Below are 22,430 nucleotides of genomic sequence, written 5' to 3'. Positions count from 1 at the left end.
CTTCTTCTAACTATCAGTTCCATGTCTGACAGACATATAAGGTGGTGAATAATGACTTACCTAACATGGACCTCTGATGCAACTTGCATTAAATCACCATCTACATTCCAAGGGAAACAGTTTCCTGAAGCAGTTTCACGTGGTCCATGATCTTCCTCTGGATTGTGTCCACTGCTGTTACTCCTTGGGCAAACTTTTACTTCTTCAACAGTGTAAGTATCAACAAATGGAAAATTGAACTAAAAAAAAATTAACGCAAATAACCTTGGTACTTGCTTTATACCTAACTGTAATCCAAATTAGTAAAGTTCACTGCACTCTCACTTGCAAACATCAGTGTTCATGCTGATGTTTTTATAGCTTTGAAACCTATCAGTATCAGTTTCTTTGGATGAAGCCTTTTCTGAAGCTTTGCAAGTTCATTTAGATCTAGCAGCTGGCAAAATTATTTTCTTACAAATAGTACATGTCTAGGAAACTGTATACAATAATTTCTAATTAAAGAGTAAATATTTAATACTAGTCTATTTTTATAGAGGATTTATATAATCCACTGAATTAATTATTGTCAGCTAGTTTAGCTGATGTAAACAAAATCTAGAATAAGTTTCACATTTGGGATTTTATTACGAAAAGTTTAACTTATGAAGGTGAAAAGAGAAAGTAAGTCTACCCTGTGTTATTTTTGCCAGTGTTTGCCTGCCTCACCCTCACTTTAAGGATAGGCACAAGTTGCAAGATAATTAGGGTTGCTTTCTGACCACTCTTGAATGATGAGACATCAGCTTCATATTTCATTCTTTCTTAGCTATGCTACCCAAAGCAATCTATAAATTTAATGTGATCCCTATCAAATTACACACGACACTTTTCACAGAACTTGAACAAATGATCCTAAAATTTATATGGAATCATCAAAGACTCAGGATTGCCAAAGCAATCTTGAAGAAAAGCAACAAAGCAGGAGGCCTAACCCTCCAGACTTCAGACAATACTACAAAGCTACAAGAATTAAAACTGTGTGGTGGTATTGGCACCAAAATAGACACAGAGATCAATGGAACTGAATAGAGCACCCAGAAATAAGCCCACACACCTATAGACAGTTAATGTTTGGCAAAGGAGGCAGGAATATACAAGAGGGAAAAGTCAGTGATTGTCCACAGAGACAGGCCTTGGGAGAAACCACACCTATACTCCCTGTGGTATCTGTTAATGGCAGCCCTAGAAAACTAACACAATGCCCAAAACATGGGAAATCTGGTGGAGGATGGCAATAGGTGAGGCTGAGACACAGGGAAGGGCTAGAATACAAGGGGCCACGTGTTCTTCAATGAGAACGTTCCGTGTCATCTTGATGACAATAAGATTGAAGAATTAGAAAAGAGATAAATCATATCTGTATTTTAGAAAAATCTGTCTAGAAGGAAGTGTGGAAGATAAGACCAGAGAAAAGAAAGACCAGGAGGAGGCTATTGTAAGCAAGAAGGGATTAATTGGTGGACTGGTTGTAAGAAATGAGGGAGAGGGGTCCAGAGTAACTCCAGGATGGGCAGAGGGTAGTGCCGTTGCCCTGTGTAGGAACACCATCAGGGAGAGGGCAATAAGGTAAGCAGTGGATGTGCTCGGTTCAAGATGCCTGGGAGCTCTATAACCTCAGCACACAGAAAGACACGGTGATCCGCAGATCACAAGGGAGGACAGAACCCTTGGTAGTGTGCAAAGTTCGGAGAATGGTTCAAGCAACGGAAGGCAATGAGGTCACCCAGGAAAAGGTATCATGAAAAGATACGCTACAAACAAATCCCTGGGGAAGCACCAGCTCTTAAGAGTTTTAAACTCACTACCAAAAATGAGGGTCAAAGTGAATGCAGAATTGTATGAACAGAGAAAGGTCAGCTATAGGATGGAGCTGAAAGAACTTGAGTAATTTTTACCTTCTATCTATTTTACCCAGAGATGAGAAAGGCAAGATGTGTCACCTACAAATAACAGTTTTCAATACGTTCTATAACTGTTGGCATACATGGACATTCAGTCCAACCTGGTGAAGATGGTTCAGAGACCTAGACTGTTGCTCTCTCTGGGCTGAAGTGCTGCATTTCCCTTCCTGGATACCAGAACTGCTACCAGACAGTAGATAATACCATTTTATATTTATCTTGTCTTTATAATCTTACATAATTTATATAGACTTACACTTTTGAACATATCAGCATGAAGAGACTATATACACATGTATATGTATATACGTACATCTACAATTTTTTAACAAATGAAAGCAGTCACCTTGAGAATCAATCACATTATTCTCACTATATATCATTAAACAAGACATTTTAGAACTTCTTTGCAAAACATTACAGAACAGTAGCATGGGACTTGAATTTTTGGAAAGAGCTAAGCCAACGAGTTAAATCTAATGAAACACACACACACAGGCAATCGTTTCTTGTATCACAAGCAAGATATGACTGGTCAAGTACATGAGAAAAAATGTTATATTTGCATCACATGGTCTTCTTTTGAAAAAGTTATTTTCCTATAGATACAGAATTATATTTACTACTATGTTCATATTTTTATAGTAAGCATCTGTTACTTTTAAAGTCAGAAGAAAGCTACTTTCATATTGAAAAAGACCCAGAAAGTTGTTATGGGGAGGGAGGTGGGAGGGGTTCATGTTTGGGAATGCGTAAGAATTAAAGATTTTAAAATTTAAAAATAAAAACTAAAATTAAAAAAAAAAAAGAAAAATTACCTAAGACATTTGCCCAGTAGCCATTCCAAAAGAGAACTTCCATAAGTAGTTTGTGCAATCATGCATCCCTAAAGAAATACCAGCTTCTCAAGGAAAGTATCTTAAGGTCATTACTCCTTTAAATTCTCAGAATTATTTAATAGAAAAAGTTTATACCAAGGTAATGACATTCATTATCTCTTGGAATATAGAATTTTGAGTGCTTTCTATATTGCTATTTTGCTTCTATTTTCTGATTTAGAAAAAAAGCAATGGAAATGTATTGCTTTCGTATTAAGAAAAATAATAAAGTTGCAAACAAAATTAGCAACATTTGAAAAGGAATACATTCCTTTAAAAATGAACAAATCACTATTTCCCAAAATACATCCATAAAGTTATTAGTTAGTCTCACAACCTACATTATATCTGCTTTTGACCACTTTGTCTCCTTAGAGATTTATATTTAAGGAAAATAGGACTATATCTAATTGTTATAACTTCCTAAACATTTCATTCAGTTGGTTGCTCAACTAACATTGATCAAATAATGTGGTAGGCAGAAGAGAACCAAAACTTCCTGAGGCCTGCCCGAGAAAGTTTAAAACTATAAAGTAGCAAAAATGGGAGCCTTGCAGTGACTACCTATGTAAGCAAGATTTAGTGCTGGTCACCAGCTGAATTTACTCTCCTCCTCCCACATGTTCTCACCCAACTACAGCCAGGCACAATTTTATACCTATAAGAAGGTGTGAGACCGTATGGTTTTACATGCCTACTATGTACTTCAAGATTCATAATTTCAGAAATTCATATATTTATGTATGAGTTTCCTAATAACTGACTCAAAGTACCTGCCAAAGGAATAGGGCTTATAATAGTTATTGCTTCTCTTTAAAATGAATCTCTTAAGTGGAAATATAATAATTTTCCCTATCTCTACAAATACCACACACACCTAAGTTTAGAATAACAGCTATATAAAAGTGGTGTATTCTAAAGTATATTTCTGCAAATTTATTTCAATCAATGTAAGTAGGCAGATCTTGAACAAATGAAAGGAAAATCCAAAGGTCATAACTTTAGAGGGAGTCTGATGTCATACAATCAAGAAGATTAAAAATCTCAGGTTTCACTTCGCTTCATTCTGAAGAACAGCTGAGTATAATTTTATCCTTAATTTACTCCACATTTCAATATAACACTCAGTTCAGTTCAGTTCAGTTCAGTCGCTCAGTCGCTCAGTCGTGTCCGACTCTTTGTGACCCCATGAATTGCAGCACACCAGGCCTCCCTGTCCACCACCAACTCCTGGAGTTCACTCAGACTCGCATCCATCGAGCCAGTGATGCCATCCAGCCATCTCATCCTCTGTCATCCCCTTCTCCTCCTGCCCCCAATCCCTCCCAGCATCAGAGTCTTTTCCAAGGAGTCAACTCTTCGCATGAGGTGGCCAAAGTACTGGAGTTTCAGCTTTAGCATCATTCCTTCCAAAGAAATCCCAGGGCTGATCTCCTTCAGAATGGACTGGTTGGATCTCCTTGCAGTCCAAGGGACTCTCAGAGTCTTCTCCAACACCACAGTTCAAAAGCATCAATTATTTGGCGCTCAGCCTTCTTCACAGTCCAACTCTCACATCCATACATGATTAGTGGAAAAACCATAGCCTTGACTAGACGGACCTTAGTCAGCAAAGTAATGTCTCTGTTTTTGAATATGCTATCTAGGTTGGTCATAACTTTTCTTCCAAGGAGTAAGTGTCTTTTAATTTCATGGCTGAATTTAACATCTGCAGTGATTTTGGAGCAGCCCAAAATAAAGTCTGACACTGTTTCCACTGTTTCTCCATCTATTTCCCATGGAGTGATGGGACCGGATGCCATGATCTTCGTTTTCTGAATGTTGAGCTTTAAGCCAACTTTTTCGCTCTCCTCTTTCCACTTTCATCAAGAGCCTTTTTAGTTCCTCTTCACTTTCTGCCATAAGGGTGGTGTCATCTGCATATCTGAGGTTATTGATATTTCTCCCGGAAATCTTGATTCCAGCTTGTGCTTCTTCCAGTCCAGCATTTCTCATGATGTACTCTGCATATAAGTTAAATAAGCAGGGTGACAATATACAGCCTTTACGTACTCCTTTTCCTATTTGGATCCAGTCTGTTGTTCCATGTCAGTTCTAACTGTTGCTTCCTGGCCTGCATACAGATTTCTCAAGAGGCTGGTTAGGTGGTCTGGTATTCCCATCTCTCTCAGAATTTTCCACAGTTTATTGTGATCCACACAGTCAAAGGCTTTGGCATAGTCAAGAAAGCAGAAATAGATGTGTTTCTGGAACTCTCTTGCTTTTCTCATGATCCAGCGGATGTTGGCAATTTGATGTCTGGTTCCTCTGCCTTTTCTAAAACCAGCTTGAACATCAGGAAGTTCACGGTTCACGTATTGCTGAAGCCTGGCTTTGAGCATTTTGAGCATTACTTTAGAGAATTTTGAGCATTACTTTAAGCATTGCTGAAGCCTGGCTTTGAGCATTTTTAGCATTACTTTGAGAATTTTGAGCATTACTTTACTAGCGTGTGAGATGAATGCAATTGTGCGGTAGTTCGAGCATTCTTTGGCATTGCCTTTCTTTGGGATTGGAATGAAAACTGACCTTTTCCAGTCCTGTGGCCACTGCTGAGTTTTCCAAATGTGCTGGCATATTCAGTGCAGCACTTTGAAGCATCATCTTTCAGGATTTGAAATATCTCTACTGGAATTCCATCACCTCCACTAGCTTTATTCGTAGTGATGCTTTCTAAGGCCCACTCGACTTCACATTCCAGGATGTCTGGCTCTAGGTGAGTGATCACACCATCGTGATTATCTGGGTCGTGAAGATCCTTTTGTACAGTTCTTCTGTATATTCTTGCCATCTCTTCTTAATATCTTCTGCTTTCTGTCCTTTATCGAGCCCATCATTGTATGAAATGTTCCCTAGTATCCCTAATGTTCTTGAAGAGGTCTCTAGTCTTTCCCATTCTGTTGTTTTCCTCTATTTCTTTGCACTGATCGCTGAAGAAGCCTTTCTTATCTCTTCTTGCTATTCTTTGGAACTCTGCATTTAGATGCCTATATCTTTCCTTTTCTCCTTTGCTTTTTACTTCTCTTCTCTTCACAGCTATTTGTAAGGCCTCCCCAGACAGCCATTTTGCTTTTTTGCATTTCTTTTCCATGGGGATGGTCTTGATCCCTGTCTCCTGTACAATGTCACAAACCTCATTCCATAGTTCATCAGGCACTCTATCTATCGGATCTAGGCCCTTAAATCTATTTCTCACTTCCACTGTATAATCATAAGGGATTTGATTTAAGTCATACCTGAATGGTCTAGCAGTTTTCCCCACTTTCTTCAATTTAAGTCTATATTTGGTAATAAGGAGTTCATGATCTGAGCCACAGTCAGCTCCTGGTCTTGTTTTTGTTGACTGTATAGAGCTTCTCCATCTTTGGCTGCAAAGAATATAATCAATCTGATTTCGGTGTTGACCATCTGGTGATGTCCATGTGTAGAGTCTTCTCTTGTGTTGTTGGAAGACGGTGTTTGCTATGACCAGTGCGTTCTCTTGGCAAAATTCTATTAGTCTTTGCCCTGCTTCATTCCACATTCCAAGACCAAATTCGCCTGTTACTCCAGGTGTTTCTTGACTTCCTACTTTTGCATTCCAGTCCCCTATAATGAAAAGGACATCTTTTTTGGGTGTTCTAAAAGGTCTTGTAGGTCTTCATAGAAGCATTCAACTTCAACTTCAGCTTCTTCAGTGTTACTGGTTGGGGCATAGAGACTTGGATTATCGTGATATTGAATGGTTTGCCTTGGAGACGAACAGAGATCATTCTGTCGTTTTTGAGATTGCATCCAAGTGCTGCATTTTGGACTTTTTTGTTGACCATAATGGCTACTCCATTTCTTCTGAGGGATTCCTGCCTGCAGTAGTAGATATAATGGTCATCTGAGTTAAATTCACCCATTCCAGTCCATTTCAGTTCACTGATTCCTAGAATGTCGACATTCACTCTTGCCATCTTCTGTTTGACCACTTCCAATTTTCCTTGATTCACAGACTTGACATTCCAGGTTCCTACACAATATTGCTCTTTACAGCATCAGACCTTGCTTCTATCACTAGTCACATCCACAGCTGGGTATTGTTTTTGCTTTGGCTCCATCCCTTCATTCTTTCTGGATTTATTTCTCCACTGACCTCCAGTAGCATATGGGGCACCTACTCACCTGGGGAGTACCTCTTTCAGTATCCTATCATTTTGCCTTTTCATACTGTTCATGGGGTTCTCAAGGCAAGAATACTGAAGTGGTTTGCCATTCCCTTCTCCAGTGAACCACATTCTGTCAGACCTCTCCACCATGACCGGCCCGTCTTGGGTTGCCCCGTGGGCATGGCTTAGTTTCATTGCGTTAGATGAGGCTGTGGTCCTAGTGTGATTAGATTGACTAGATTTCTTGCGAGTATGGTTTTGGTGTGTCTGCCCTCTGATGCCTTCTTGCAACACCTACCATTTTACTTGGGTTTCACACTACATTTTCTATTTTCTCTTTGTGCACACACACACATAAAATATATATAACCACCAACCCACAACTCAGAAAAGGCCAATCTGTATTAATACTGGTGGATACTTTTCAGAATCTGAAGAAAGCACAAACTGAAAAAAGAAAAAAAAAGATTAATGTATTCAGAAGAAAATAAAGCCTTCTTACAAGGCAGGACTTGGTGTCAATTATGACAGCATCTCACTCCCCATGATTAATTGCTTTGCACATAAGTAATCCAAATGCTTTACTGTACCTGGTTTTTAATACTTGCATATCTTTTCAGGTGTTTTATAAATTCCGGTCGTGAAGTGTTTCGTGCAGTTATGAGAGCCATGCTTCCATTATTTAATCTGAAATTAAATATTTGCATTTGACATCAAAACGTTTATTAAGAGATTACATCAGAAATTACTCTGTATCATTCTTTCTAACAAATAATCTTTACTAGAAGTTGTAGGCAAGTCAGATAAACAGCATTCTATTTACTGAAAATTCTTAAACCATATTTTGCTGCATTCTCCTTAAAATGAAACAGCCTTTCAGATTAGTTTTATTAGACAACCGACTTCCTTCTCACCAAGCACTGACATTAAGGGCTTTAAAAAAAACTGAATCATCATGCATCCTATTCACATATCAAGACATAATTTGAAATGTACTTACTTAGGGAGTGAATGTAAAACCATGTTTTGTTTTGTTTTTTAAAGATGTGTTGTAAAATAGTTAATCAGTACAAATGGTGTAACAACTAGTTCAACAGCTTTAAAAATCTAATGTTTGATTTAAACATTTATTTAAGGGCAGGTCTAAGTGACAGGAAACCAGATAAATCAAAGCGGCCCTTGGATGGATGAACTGGAGTGAACAAAACGCTACATGTTCAGTTAAATGACTGCATATTTTACTCTTGCATAACTCTTTGGTTCAATATAAGAGGCTGCAAATTTAGAGGTGTGATTTAGTGCCCAAAAGCCACTCACAGACTCATCTAGCTTTAGAAGGCAGTTTGCAGAAATATGTGCAAATGACTCCTAGGCTGAATTTCAGTGCAAATATAAAGTTAGTCCAAGAATAACAACAACAACATAAAAAAGAGCTCTTTAAATCTTACGGAACCTCAGGTTAGAGCTGTAAAGGACCCTGGAGATTATCCAGTCATTCACTCAACTTACGTCGAATGAAAAGATGTCCCCAAGTTTAAATGATTGGTTCAAAGACAGAAAAACAAAAATGATCACTGGAACCAGAGCCCTTCATTCAGGGTTTGGCATTCCTTTTACCCATCATGTCACCCCTTCCCAACTGGAAATAAATATTCAGTGATACCAAAACATGAGTGTTTTGTGTGTTCTTGATTTTAATTCTTTAGTTTTCATGTATCTACCTTTCAATACTTATTAATAGTGGAAACACATGTTATGTGCCTAGCACCCTTCTCAATATTTCCATATATTACTGCATTTAATCTTAGCAAAATTTGAATACAAAAATATTAGTTCCTATCAGCAACTTGTGCTGATGTATCTTAAAGTAAATTATACTTTCTTGTGAAAAAATGAAGCTGAAAGTTGAAACTCCTTTGCAATTTCCCTGAATCATTCAGAAGATAAACTTTGAGTATCTTGGTCAGCCAAAGCTCCTACATAAAGGCCCTTGCAAAAATGGCATGTTTGACTACAATCTACAGAAGACATCTCTAACCAGTCACCCTTCTCTGAAAAAGTCATTCAGTGCTGACTGAACCTGGAGAGTAAGCCATAGACTTTCAGGCCAGCCGGAGAATATCTGGAGCAGCTGGAAGGAGGCATGAACCTACTCCTTCCCAGAGAGCGAGACTACCTCCCCAAAGGTCCTTGAGCAGACGTGAGCGTGGAGATGGGGCAGGGTCAGAGCAGCACCATGGCATGGCCTGGAGAGCACAGCTTGGGTCAGCCGGCCAGGACCTCACTTCTTGTGGGATGCTTCCTTAGGGAGGCATCAGCTATCTAAGGTTTCTGAGGGTAGGGGGAGGAAACAATCAGGCGTGATTTCTAAACCATACAAGCTTCAAAACACTCCTGGCAAGCTTCAGCACTAGAGATAATTAATAAGGGCCCTGACATGTGGTTTTTAAGTAGTTTCTCGTCTTTTCTAACTTTAGATGTTTCCCTGTTTCTCACCTTCCTATCATTAGTCAAGGAAAACATTCTAAATCATCCCTTTGCCAATTGTTAATCCTCCAGGTTAAATATTTTGCAGGGATGTTGAAACTAATCATTAAAATGACGTTATGAACAGACAACACAGAAATACAAAGGATCATAAGAGACTACTATCAGCAGTTATATGCCAATAAAATGGACAACGTGGAAGAAATGGACAAATTCTTAGAAAAGCACAATTTTCCAAAACTGAACCAGGAAGAAATAGAAAATCTTAACAGACCCATCACAAACACGGAAATTGAAACTCTAATCAGAAATCTTCCAGCAAACAAAAGCCCAGGTCCAGACGTCTTCACAGCTGAATTCTACCAAAAATTTAGAGAAGAGCTAACACCTATCCTCCTCAAACTCTTCCAGAAAATTGCAGAGGAAGGTAAACTTCCAAACTCATTTCTATGAGGCCACCATCACCCTAATACCAAAACCTGAAAAAGATGTCACAAAAAAAGAAAACTACAGGCCAATATCACTGATGAACATAGATGCAAAAATCCTCAACAAAATTCTAGCAATCAGAATCCAACAACACATTAAAAAGATCATACACCATGACCAAGTGGGCTTTATCCCAGGGATGCAAGGATTCTTCAATATCCGCAAATCAATCAATGTAATTCACCACATTAACAAATTGAAAAATAAAAACCATATGATTATCTCAATAGATGCAGAGAAGGCCTTTGACAAAATTCAACATCCATTTATGATAAAAACTCTCCAGAAAGCAGGAATAGAAGGAACATACCTCAACATAATAAAAGCTATATATGACAAACCCCAGCAAACATTATCCTCAATGGGGAAAAATTGAAAGCATTTCCCCTAAAGTCAGGAACAAGGCAAGGGTGCCCACTTTCACCGCTACTATTCAACATAGTTCTGGAAGTTTTGGCCACAGCAATCAGAGCAGAAAAAGAAATAAAAGGAATCCAAATTGGAAAAGAAGAAGTAAAACTCACTGTTTGCAGATGACATGATCTTCTACATGGAAAACCCTAAAGACTCCACCAGAAAATTACTAGAGCTCATCAATGAATATAGTAAAGTTGCAGGATATAAAATCAACACACAGAAATCCCTTGCATTCCTATACACGAATAATGAGAAAGTAGAAAAAGAAATTAAGAAAACAATTCCATTCACCATTGCAACGAAAAGAATAAAATACTTAGGAATATATCTACCTAAAGAAACTAGAGACCTATATATAGAAAACTATAAAACACTGATGAAAGAAATCAAAGAGGACACTAATAGATGGAGAAATATACCATGTTCATGGATTGGAAGAATCAATATAGTGAAAATGAGTATACTACCCAAAGCAATTTACAAATTCAATGCAATCCCTATCAAGCTACCAGCCATATTTTTCACAGAACTAGAACAAATAATTTCAAGATTTGTATGGAAATATAAAAAAACCTCGAACTGCCAAAGCAATCTTGAGAAATAAGAATGGAACTGGAGGAATCAACTTGCCTGACTTCAGGCTCTACTACAAAGCCACAGTCATCAAGACAGTATGGTACTGGCACAAAGACAGAAATATAGATCAATGGAACAAAATAGAAAGCCCAGAGATAAATCCACTCACATATGGACACCTTATCTTTGACAAAGGAGGCAAGAATATACAATGGAGTAAAGACAATCTCTTTAACAAGTGGTGCTGGGAAAACTGGTCAACCACTTGTAAAAGAATGAAACCAGAACACTTTCTAACACCGCACACAAAAATAAACTGAAAATGGATTAAAGATCTAAATGTAAGATCAGAAACTATAAAACTCCTAGAGGAGAACATAGGCAAAACACTCTCCGACATAAATCACAGCAGGATCCTCTATGATCCACTTCCCAGAATTCTGGAAATAAAAGCAAAAATAAACAAATGGGATCTAATTAAAATTAAAAGCTTCTGCACAACAAAGGAAAATATAAGCAAGGTGAAAAGACAGCCTTCTGAATGGGAGAAAATAATAGCAAATGAAGCAACTGACAAACAACTAATCTCAAAAATATACAAGCAACTCCTGCAGCTCAATTCCAGAAAAATAAACAACCCAATCAAAAAATGGGCCAAAGAACTAAATAGACATTTCTCCAAAGAAGACATACGGATGGCTAACAAACACATGAAAAGATGCTCAATATCACTCATTATTAGAGAAATGCAAATCAAAACCACAATGAGGTACCACTTCACACCAGTCAGAATGGCTGCGATCCAAAAATCTGCAAGCAATAAATGCTGGAGAGGGTGTGGAGAAAAGGGAACCCTCCTACACTGTTGGTGGGAATGCAAACTAGTACAGCCACTATGGAGTACAGTGTGGAGATTCCTTAAAAAATTGCAAATAGAACTACCTTATGACCCAGCAATCCCACTGCTGGGCATACACACCGAGGAAACCAGAATTGAAAGAGACACATATACCCCAATGTTCATTGCAGCACTGTTTATAATAGCCAGGACATGGAAACAACCTAGACGTCCATCAGCAGATGAATGGATAAGAAAGCTGTGGTACATTTACACAATGGAGTATTACTCAGCCGTTAAAAAGAATTCATTTGAATCAGTTCTGATGAGATGGATGAAACTGGAGCCGATTATACAGAGTGAAGTAAGCCAGAAAGAAAAACACCAATACAGTATACTAACACATATATATGGAATTTAGAAAGATGGCAATGACGACCCTGTATGCAAGACAGCAAAAAGACACAGATGTGTATAACGGACTTTTGGACTCAGAGGGAGAGGGAGAGGGTGGGATGATTTGGCAGAATGGCATTCTAACATGTATACTATCATGTAAGAATCGAATCGCCAGTCTATGTCTGACGCAGGATACAGCATGCTTGGGGCTGGTGCATGGGGATGACCCAGAGAGATGTTATGGGGAGGGAGGTGGGAGGGGGGTTCATGTTTGGGAACGCATGTAAGAGTTAAAGATTTTAAAATTAAAAAAATAAAAATAAATAAAAATAAAAATATAAAAAAAATAAAATGATGTTATGAATTGCCAAAGTATGTACATAAGTCATTCTTCTATTCCACTTTAGGGAAACATTTAGATGTGATGATGTTACACCACAGTCATCACCCTTCTATGCTCTACAGGAATGTAAGAGAAATATTTTCAGACCAATGATGAGCAACTACATGAAAAGGATGTACAAGAGATGGAATAACTATCGCTTGTGGATAAAATGATATATAAAATGTCTCATGAAAATGTGGGCAGTATATTCAGATGCATCACTATTCATACTAAATACAACTAAAATATTTCCTTTGCCTCAAAGTATCATACTTACACACATACATGCCATTCTTGCTTAGGATGTTTACATCGGCACTAAAATTCAAAGTCAGGGACAGCCATAATAAGTATTAGAATTAAACATAATGTTCTCAGGGACTGGTAAATAACACAAATAAAAGATCAAAGTGGGCATACATAACACAATAAGATCATGTCAGTAAAACCCAAAGAATATTATTTTAGCTTCAGTGATATTAAAACATCAGAGTAATTATTTTTCCAGTTTAACAGTTGCTCTCAGCCTACTCTGATGACAAATGCCTTAGAATCTCTAATACTGTACAGTCAAAGATGACTTCCTCTTGATCATATTCTAGCTAGCCAAGAGTTAGCTGACTATTCTGACAGATAAATGCAGTTTATAGAAAAGTATCAACAATTCAATAAAAATGCTTACTAACCTGGTATTAGGTGCCAAGCCTCTAGGTGCCACTGCACACCGGCATGGAATTGCCATAATGCTGACATTCAAGAACTGACCCTGGATCATCTGCCACTGATCATTACAATCTAAAGGGAATGGAAGGGATCAGTTATTCTCCCTCACCACAGCAAAATGTCAATAGAGCCTGGCTCAGTTCTCAGGGAGGTAATTTCAGACTCACCAGATTTGGGATATCCTTGTGCCCTCCTAAAAGAAAACAAAAGAGACAAAAACACATCACACACAAAAAATGGCACCTATTAAACATGAGATGGTTGTAGAACTCAACATTATAGCTATTAGACAGGACGTAAAAATATGTGAACAATTCCATTACTGCATTATTTGATTCACTGATTTATCAGTAACAATGATTTTTTTTTTTAAAGACTATAGCACTTCCTTTGTGTGACTTCAAAAAATGTTTTTAGGCTGCACTAGAAATTCTCATGAGGGCAGAAACTATGGATTTTGTTTGCTTGTTCATTGGCTCATTGTGTCCAAAGCGTCTGGCATATATCAGATAATCAATAAATAGCTGTTGAATGGGAAGATGGATGGATAAATGGATGGGTAGATGGAGGGATGGAGTGAACAGTTGCTTCTGAAGGCAAATGCCAAGCTACATGGTCTAATAGTATCTGTAGCACTCCATGATTCTATATTCTTCACTAATATGATAGAATAACAACCAAATATCCCAAGTCTAATATACAGTTTATATCAAACTATTTTATGCTTTAAAAATAGATAAAGATTCTGGTATTACTTTGAGTGAAGCTTTTAACTTACCTTTCTTCTAAATCCTGAGAGCTGTTAAATGGTAAAAATGATATTTCACATTCTTCTGGCCTACAACGTAATGAAATCTGTTTTTAGCAGTCTTTGACTCTGGGATATGAAATTTGAGGTTTAAGAAAAAAAGACTTACTTTAGTTTTGCCAGTGCCTTCATGATAGCAAAATCCATCCGCTGGTTAGGGGACATCCATCGATGATTTTCTGCCACAGCCAAAGCTCTTCCACCAAAGCCAAACATGGCCGAGAAGCCAAAGCGAAGAAATTTGCCCATGGTGCTGAAGGTACAGACATCGACTGGTTGTATATGCCCTTGAATGTTATGCCGGATATTAGTGTCAGTAAATACAGGCAAAATGGCAAACACAGAAGAGCATATTTATTTACTCATGCAAGAAGAAAGTCTCAGGCTACTTTATACTGTAATAAACATGCTGCTTTCTCTTCCACTCTTTTTACCTACAATGGCTGCAACTGCCATTTATAGCTTTTTCAGGTCCTAAATGAAGAAAAAGAAAGCAGTAAATTTTGCAGTTTACTGCTAGTTTAAATGAAACATTGCTAAGGAAGTAAAGTTGAACTACATATGAAAAGTAAACTCAGATTTAACAGATTTGCATATACTAGTGCTTATATGCTTTATATCAGTAGAGATAATAAAAGGTCTAGTGGAAGGACACAGGCTGGAGATTTTTTTCTTGTGCTTTTTTTTTTTTTTTTCTTTTAATAACCAGTCCCAGAGTTCTGATAGTCAAACAACAGTTCCTGATATTGTGCATGGATTTTCTTGACCTGGCTATAAAGCTGGGATCTTGAATATCATTGTATTTTTTCCTACCCAGATTACAGTAGAACTATATTTTCTACTCTTTATAGCACATGTATTGTGAAAAATAATCAGTCAAAATAGTGAAACTTTGACTAACTCACTTTCAGTTTTTATTCAAACATTTTTCTGCTTTGAGAGAGAAAGAAGCTGTCTTGGCAAGTCTGGAGGAAATAAAATAACCTTCCTTAGAAAACATGAACTTCTTTGGAAGAATTCTTACCCATTATAATGTGCAAAGTTGCAGTTATCACATGAGAAACTCCATGGAGAGAATGCGCCAATACATTAGTAGATCCTGCCAAATCAAATGTAAAGTGTGGATGATCAGTGCAGGAAACATTCTGTGTGGTTTTCTATCTGTCTTACTTGATGTGGCATGTTACACTGATTTATTTGGTATGATGAACCATCCTTGTGAACCTGGGAAGAATCCCACTTGGACGCGGTATATGATCTTTTTTATGTGTTGTTGAGTTCCATTTGCTATTTTGTGGGGAATTTTTACATCTAAATTCAAAGATAATGGCCTGGAATCTTTTTTAAGGAGTGTCATTGTCTGGTTTTGGTATGAGGGTGATGATGGCTTCATAGAATGTCTTTAAGAGTGTTCCTTCCTTTTCAATTTTTTTTAAGAGTCTGAGAAGAATTGGTGTAAGTTATCCTTGAATGTCTGATAGAATTTGCCTGTGAAGCCATCTGGTCCCAGACTTTTGTTTATAGGAAGTTTTTTTTTTTTTAAATTACAGATTCTATTTCACTTCTAATTATCAGTCTGTCCAAATTATCTATTTCTTGCAAACATTTTAAACTAACCATTTGCTCTTACTTTATAGAGATGTCTCTATGTAATGTTTAAATGAAAAATTACATGGAAGTTTGTAAATTTTTGTTAATATCATAGATGCACACTGATGGCTGCTGAATTATTAATCTTTAAATAACTTAAAAATTAGAAAACAATTTATAGTATTTACTTGCTCACAGCTTCTTCCATTGTGAATGTATATTTTCTACCTGCAAGAGCGTTAGCTATATCAAAATCTGCCCCATTCAACTTTAATAAACAGGCTTCTAACTTCTTTACCAAAAAGGGCACCAACAGTAGAAGGATGGCTCTGGAAAGCAGAGACAAACACATAAACACACAAAAAAAGCCAAATAATAACTAAGAAAAAATATAAAATCACTGTAAAGTACAAAAGATAGGCTTTAAATTCTTTCTAAAGCTCTTTGTGCAAAGCAATGCTCAAAATCCTTCAACCCAGGCTTCAACCCCATGAACTGAGAAATTCCAGCTGGATTTAGAAAAGGCAGAGGAACCAGAAATCAAATTGCCAACATCCGTTGGATCACAGGAAAAACAAGGGCATTCCAAAAACAACACCTACTTCTGCTTCATTGACTATGTTAAAGCCTTTGACTGCATGGATCACAATAAACTGTGGAAAATTCTTTAAGAGATGGGAATACCAGACCACCTTATCTGTCTCCTGAAAAACCTGTATGCAGGCCAAGAAGCCACAGTTAGAACCAGACATGGAATGATGAACTGGTTCAAAATTGGGAAAGGAGTACGCCAAGGCTGTGTATTGTCACCGTGCTTATTTAACTTCTATGCACAGTACATCATGCAAAATGCTGGGTTGGATGAATCACAAGCTGGAATCAAGATTGCTGGGGAAAACATCAACAACTTCAGATATACAGAGGATACCACTCAAAGGCAGTAAGCAACGAGGAAGAACCCCTTAATGAGGATAAAGAGATTGAAAAAGCTGACTTAAAATTCAGACTTCCAAAAATTAAGATCATAGCATCTGGTCCCACCATATCATGGCAAATAAAAAGTGGAAACAGTGACAAATTTCATTTTCTTGAGTCAAAAATCACTACAGATGGTGACTGCAGCCATGAAATTAAACCATGCTTACTCCTTGGAAGAAAAGCTATGATAAACCTAGGTAGTGTATTAAAAAGCAGAGACATCACTTTGTAGACAAAAGTCAGTATAGTTAAAGGTATGGTTTTTCCAGTTAGTCATGCATGGATGTAACAGCTGGACCATAAAGAAGGCTGAGAGCCAAAGAATTGATGCTTTCAAATTGTGATACTGGAGAAGATTCTTGAGAGTCCCTTGAACAGCAAGGAGATCAAACCAGTCAATCCTAAAAGAAATCAGTCCTGAGTAATCATTGGAAGGACTGATGCTGAAGCTTCAATACTCTGAACACCTGATGCAAAAAGCCAACTCATTGGAAAAGACCCTGATGCTGGGAAAGATTGAGGGCAGGAGGAGAAAGGGGTGACAGAGGATGAGATGGTTGGATGGCATCACCAACTCAATGGACATGAGTTGAGCAAAGTCTGGGAGATGGTGAAGGACAGGGAAGCCTGGAGTGCTGCAGTTCGTGGAGTTGCAAAGAGTCAGACATAACTTAGCAACTGAAAAACAACAAAGCTCTTAACCAAGTTGGGGGGCTCTTCTATTATCTGAGATATTGCATCATAGGTGAAGAAAACACTTCTTTCCATGGTATCTGCCACAGTATGAGAATCTGTATTGAGACACAGATTTCTCTATATTGCTAGGATAATTTAAGATCCACATGAATTTTTCCCACCAGCCTACACAGAAAAAGAGCTCTCTCAAGTCACACCCCTGTAATACTTATGTGTCTGAGATCTTGGGGTAAAGGTCTGCTTTCAAAGGGAAAAATACCAGCTAGCACATTCCCAGGGAGTAAAAAGGATTTAAAATTAAGAAGTTATAATTTTTCTTGATTTAAGTCCAGTAACTGCCAAGAGCTGTGCTAGCATGGATGTGTTGTTTACTACAGCTATCAGGCTTTCCTGGTGGCTCACACAGCAAAGAATCTACCTGCAATGCGGGAGACCTGGGTTCAATCCCCGGGTTGGGAAGATCCCCTGGAGGAGAGCACGGCAACCCACTCCAGTATTCTTGCCTAGAGAATCCCCATGGACAGAGGAGCCTGGCGGACTATGGTCCATCAGGTCACGAAGAGTCGGACACGACTAAGTGATTAAGCACACACACACTATAGCTATCGAGGCAAAGACTAGTCCCCTGGCTTTGCTAATCAGGAACTTTCTTGCATGGTCATATGTAATCCCTTTGATTTGTCACTTTGAATGGATATATGCTTGGGTTCTCAGTTGAAGAAGTTGAGGCAGTGCTGCTGCTGCTGCTGCTGCTAAGTCACTTCAGTCGTGTCTGACTCTGCGCGACCCCATAGCCGGCAACCCACCAGGCTCCCCCATCCCCCCTGGGATTCTCCAGGCAAGAACACTGGAGTGGGTTGCCATTTCCTTCTCCAATGCATGAAAGTGAAAAGTGAAAGGGAAGTCGTTCAGTCATGTCTGACTCTTCATGACCCCATGGACTGCAGCCCACCAGGCTCCTCCATCCATGGGATTTTCTAGGCAAGAGTACTGGAGTGGGGTGCCACTGCCTTCTCCTTGAGGCAGTGCAGCCATTATCAAACAATACAATAATAATCCTGAGGTACCTACCTAAGCATTTAGATTTTCAGACCTCTAATGATACCAATGCAAAGAAATGTCCACCTTGACCAACTAGTAAACTGGTTTTAACTGATTCATCAAAAGGTAGTTTATGTTCTGACCCTTGTTACTCAAAATATGTCCCATAATCAAACAGCAATGGCCACATCTCCATGTTTATTACAATGTTGATTGTGAGGCCCCACTCTATGCCTAACAAGTCATAGTCTGCATTTTATAAGATCTTTAGGTTACGTATAATAAATATATGGAGAGGTCCTTCTCTAGAATTTATGGTTCAAGGATCACTTGTATCAACATTACCTGCTGCTACTGCTGATGCTAAGTCATTTCAGTCGTGTCTGAAGCCCACCAGGCTCCCCCATCCCTGGGATTCTCCAGGCAATAACACTGGAGTGGGTTGCCATTTCCTTCTCCAATGCATGCAAGTGAAAAGTGAAAGTGAAGTCACTCAGTCGTATCCAACTCTTAGCGACCCCATGGACTGCAGCCTACCAGGCTCCTCTGTCCATAGTATTTTCCAGGCAACAGTACTGGAGTGGTGTGCCATTGCCTTCTCCGACATTACCTGCTAGAGCTTGTTAAAAAGGGAAATTTCTGGGTTCCACCTCCAACCTATGGAAAGGGAGTAGCTGGGAGTGGGGCCCAGACGTCCATGTCTTAGCAAGTTTTCCAGGTGACTTGTATGCACCCTAAGGTCTGAGAAAAGCGGTCAAGAAATCTGTTCCTCAGTGGATCTTTCAGTTCAGCTCAGTTCAGTTCAGTCGCTCCGTCGTGTCCAACCCTTTGCGACCCCATGAATCGCAGCACGCCAAGCCTCCCTGTCCATCACCTCCCAGAGTTCACTCAGATTCACATCCATCGAGTCAGTGATGCCATCCAGCCATCTCATCCTCTGTTGTCCCCTTCTCCTCCTACCCCCAAGTCTTTTCCAATGAGTCAACTCTTCGCATGAGGTGGCCAAAGTATTGGAGTTTCAGCTTTAGCATCATTCCTTCCAAAGAAATCCCAGGGCCAGCTGTCAATCACCTGCTGCTGCTGCTGCTGCTGCTGCTGCTAAGTCGCTTCAGTTGTGTCCGACTCTGCGCGACCCCATAGACAGCAGCCCATCAGGCTCCCCCATCCCTAGGCCTTTCCAATTATCCTTTGACCCTCTGTAGGCTGCCTTTGGACATCTAATTGCTAAGTAATCTGGACTAGGTGAGGGGAGGGGGAAGCAAAAACAAACCAATCTATTTTACTTCCCAACCAGATTTATGTTGAAGGTTTTGGAGGAGGCTACATAATTAGAGTGAGATATTTAAGATTATCAATGGATTACAGTACTCCATGAAACACACTTCCTCCATTACCATGGTTAAGGAGGAACAGACCATTAGAGCATTCCTCTAGGAAGACTATTTAAAAACATAATGTTGTCGTGTGCAGTAGAGAATGACACATATCATGACTCAAGAAAAATAAAGACCATTTATTCCCTTGAGTTTGCCCAATCCTCTTAGAAAGATAGAGATTGCTTTTTATTTTTATGTCTTCTCAGGCTTTGCAACTTTGCCACTTTCCTTTAATTCCATTGAACCTGGCAGTGATAACAGACATGACCAAAAGTCAAAAAACCATTTCAGTCATCTTCTCTTCTGCTTATTCTGTACCTTAATCCTGAAGAACTTTTTTTTTAACACTCTGAATTTAAGAGGAAAGTTCATGAAGAAAGTAGATGTAAAATTATAAAGCTGTAGATTGCTTCATATTTTTGTTTGAATAATCTAAAAGAGTACAATTTCCTGAAACAAAATGTGATCCATCCAGAAAGATATCTACATGCCAAAAGAACATGCTGCTCACATAAATAAAAACTATGTAATTTTAGCATTCTCACAAAAGCTATAAATGTTCTGCCTCGAGGTAAACATTTTAATTAGCCTGAAAAGTTGTTTTTCTTAACACTACCAGCAACTTTACTCACTGCCACCTCCCCAAATCTGCTAAAATGTGCCACACCCAACGAGTAAGGACAGAAGCCGCAGATCATGTAACGCATGACTGATGCAAGAACCAGGCAGAAGCTACGGAGGCAAAAAGAAAAAAAAAAAACTGTCCTTGGAAGTGCAAGCACTTCTGCAGAACAATTAACTTAATTAACCAGACATCATGAATATTCATAAAGCCATTAATGTCTCCCACATCCAAACAGATAAATGTGATGTAATGACTTCCTAGTCAAGCATATCTAAAATTCTCACGAAAACTGCACCTATACTTCGGTTCTTTGCCTAAAATATAGAAATTAACAGACCCTTGGCAATATTTTATTCTCCTTAAATTAATTGGAATGCATGAATCTATTTATGAATTCTATAGGAATATATGGTTCCCAGTCATCAGTATGTGGATTGAGCCTTGTTTTACATCAACTGGATTTCTTTTTTATTTTTATGTCCTCTTTGGCTTTTTTCTCTATCCTCCCCCTCATCCCTTTAATCAGAATCTCTCTGTATAGTTCCTTAGCACCAGTTCCCATAGCAACAAACACCACTGCTAATGGCCAGTAGTTCAAATACAGGCTTCCCCACATCTGATCCATTTGAGTCTGACCATAATTCAGCGGTTTAGTCTGTTGGCTCAGTGGAGTAATTTACTAAACACTCTCCCTCTGGGTGTCTCTCTCCAGGAGGCAAATGGGTTCAAAGGCAGACTGTCTTCTGCATTCAGCTTAGAAACTTCCTGCCTAGCTCTTGTTACCAGTCTCTACAAAGCCCTGACCAGACACAGAGTCCTCATATTAATTACATCCTGCACATGATTTCCTCCTATTAGATGCAATCCATAAGCTGGAACTTCTATACAACCACCAAAGTTTTGGCAACAGGCTGGATCTTCTAAATAAAAAATATTCAAATGCCATTTCTATCAATACACATCCACTGTATCTGGAAAATGCTCTAAAAATCAGAAATATGTTTAAAAAGTATGATGATAATAAAATTCAATGCTATTCCTCTATAAAATCTGAGCTGTATTTTTAAAAGTAAGCTTAACCACAATTGTTTCTAGCTCGCTATTCACTTGATGTCAAATGCATACCTGTGGGGACATCCATCCTTCCACTTTGATGCACAGCACTGAATGAGTGACCTCAGGGGTCTAAGTACTATGGAAAAGAAACAGTGAGCTAAGCATATCCACTCTGCCCGAAGGGAAAAGGTTGGGAAAGTTCCACCATTATAGACATACTCCTAAAATGACACAGAAAGGTCAAAGTGTGCTTCCAAAGCATCTTTTTGAATTGATGCATTTTGTTACTGTCTACCTAAAAGGTTTATTTTCACAGATTTTTCTTAACAGGTTTTATAATCATAAGGATATATCCTTATAACCCTCTTCATTTAAATTTTTGTTTTTATGAAGGACTTTTTACTCTAAAAGAGCACTGGTATGTCTCCTGTTCTTTGTCGATTGATAATACAAGTATACTAAAATCCATACTAAATGTCTCTGGTTATTCAATGGATAGAAAGTTGATTTCTTTTTCAACCATATGCATTGTTTTCCATTTTCATAGGAAACAATACAACTGACCCTTGAACAACATGGGTTTGAAGTGAGAAGATTCACTTAGATGTGGATATTTTTCAGTTGTGAATACTATGCCATGCTGTGCTAAGTCACTTCAGCTGTGCCTGACTCTTTGTGACCTTATGGACTATAGCCTGCCAGGCGCCTCTGTTCATGGGATTCTGCAGGCAAGAATACTAGAGTGAGTTGCTGTGCCTTCCTCCAGGGGATCCTCCTGACCCAAGGATGGAACTCACATCTCCTGCAGTTCCCACATTGCAGGAGAATTCTTTACTGTTGAGCCACCGCGGAAGCCCAGTAAACACTATGGTGGTGGTGGTTTAGTCGCTAAGTCATGTCTGACTCTTTTGACTCCATGAACTGTAGCCTGCCAGGCTCCTCTGTCCATTGGA

At 38.6% G+C, this 22,430-nt stretch overlaps 1 protein-coding gene across 2 annotated transcripts in view; it reads right to left on the bottom strand.

Moving 5' to 3' along the window:
- CERKL (ceramide kinase like) overlaps nucleotides 1-22,430 on the bottom strand; it is a 138,397-nt gene that overhangs the window by 6,677 nt on the left and 109,290 nt on the right. The window contains exons 6-12 of one of the 2 annotated variants that reach the window (XM_027964779.2): nucleotides 15,140-15,214; nucleotides 14,225-14,402; nucleotides 14,086-14,145; nucleotides 13,475-13,500; nucleotides 13,271-13,379; nucleotides 7,584-7,680; nucleotides 61-239 (exon numbers count right to left, since the gene is read on the bottom strand). In XM_027964779.2, coding sequence (XP_027820580.2) covers nucleotides 61-239; nucleotides 7,584-7,680; nucleotides 13,271-13,379; nucleotides 13,475-13,500; nucleotides 14,086-14,145; nucleotides 14,225-14,402; nucleotides 15,140-15,214 — 724 coding nt within the window. The remainder of the gene's footprint in view (nucleotides 1-60; nucleotides 240-7,583; nucleotides 7,681-13,270; nucleotides 13,380-13,474; nucleotides 13,501-14,085; nucleotides 14,146-14,224; nucleotides 14,403-15,139; nucleotides 15,215-22,430) is intronic. The other variant, XM_027964780.2, reaches the window with a different exon arrangement.

Source organism: Ovis aries, chromosome 2, assembly GCF_016772045.2.
Source record: "Ovis aries strain OAR_USU_Benz2616 breed Rambouillet chromosome 2, ARS-UI_Ramb_v3.0, whole genome shotgun sequence".
NCBI classification, from domain to species: domain Eukaryota; kingdom Metazoa; phylum Chordata; class Mammalia; order Artiodactyla; family Bovidae; genus Ovis; species Ovis aries.
This window is presented reverse-complemented; position numbering and strand designations above follow the sequence as displayed.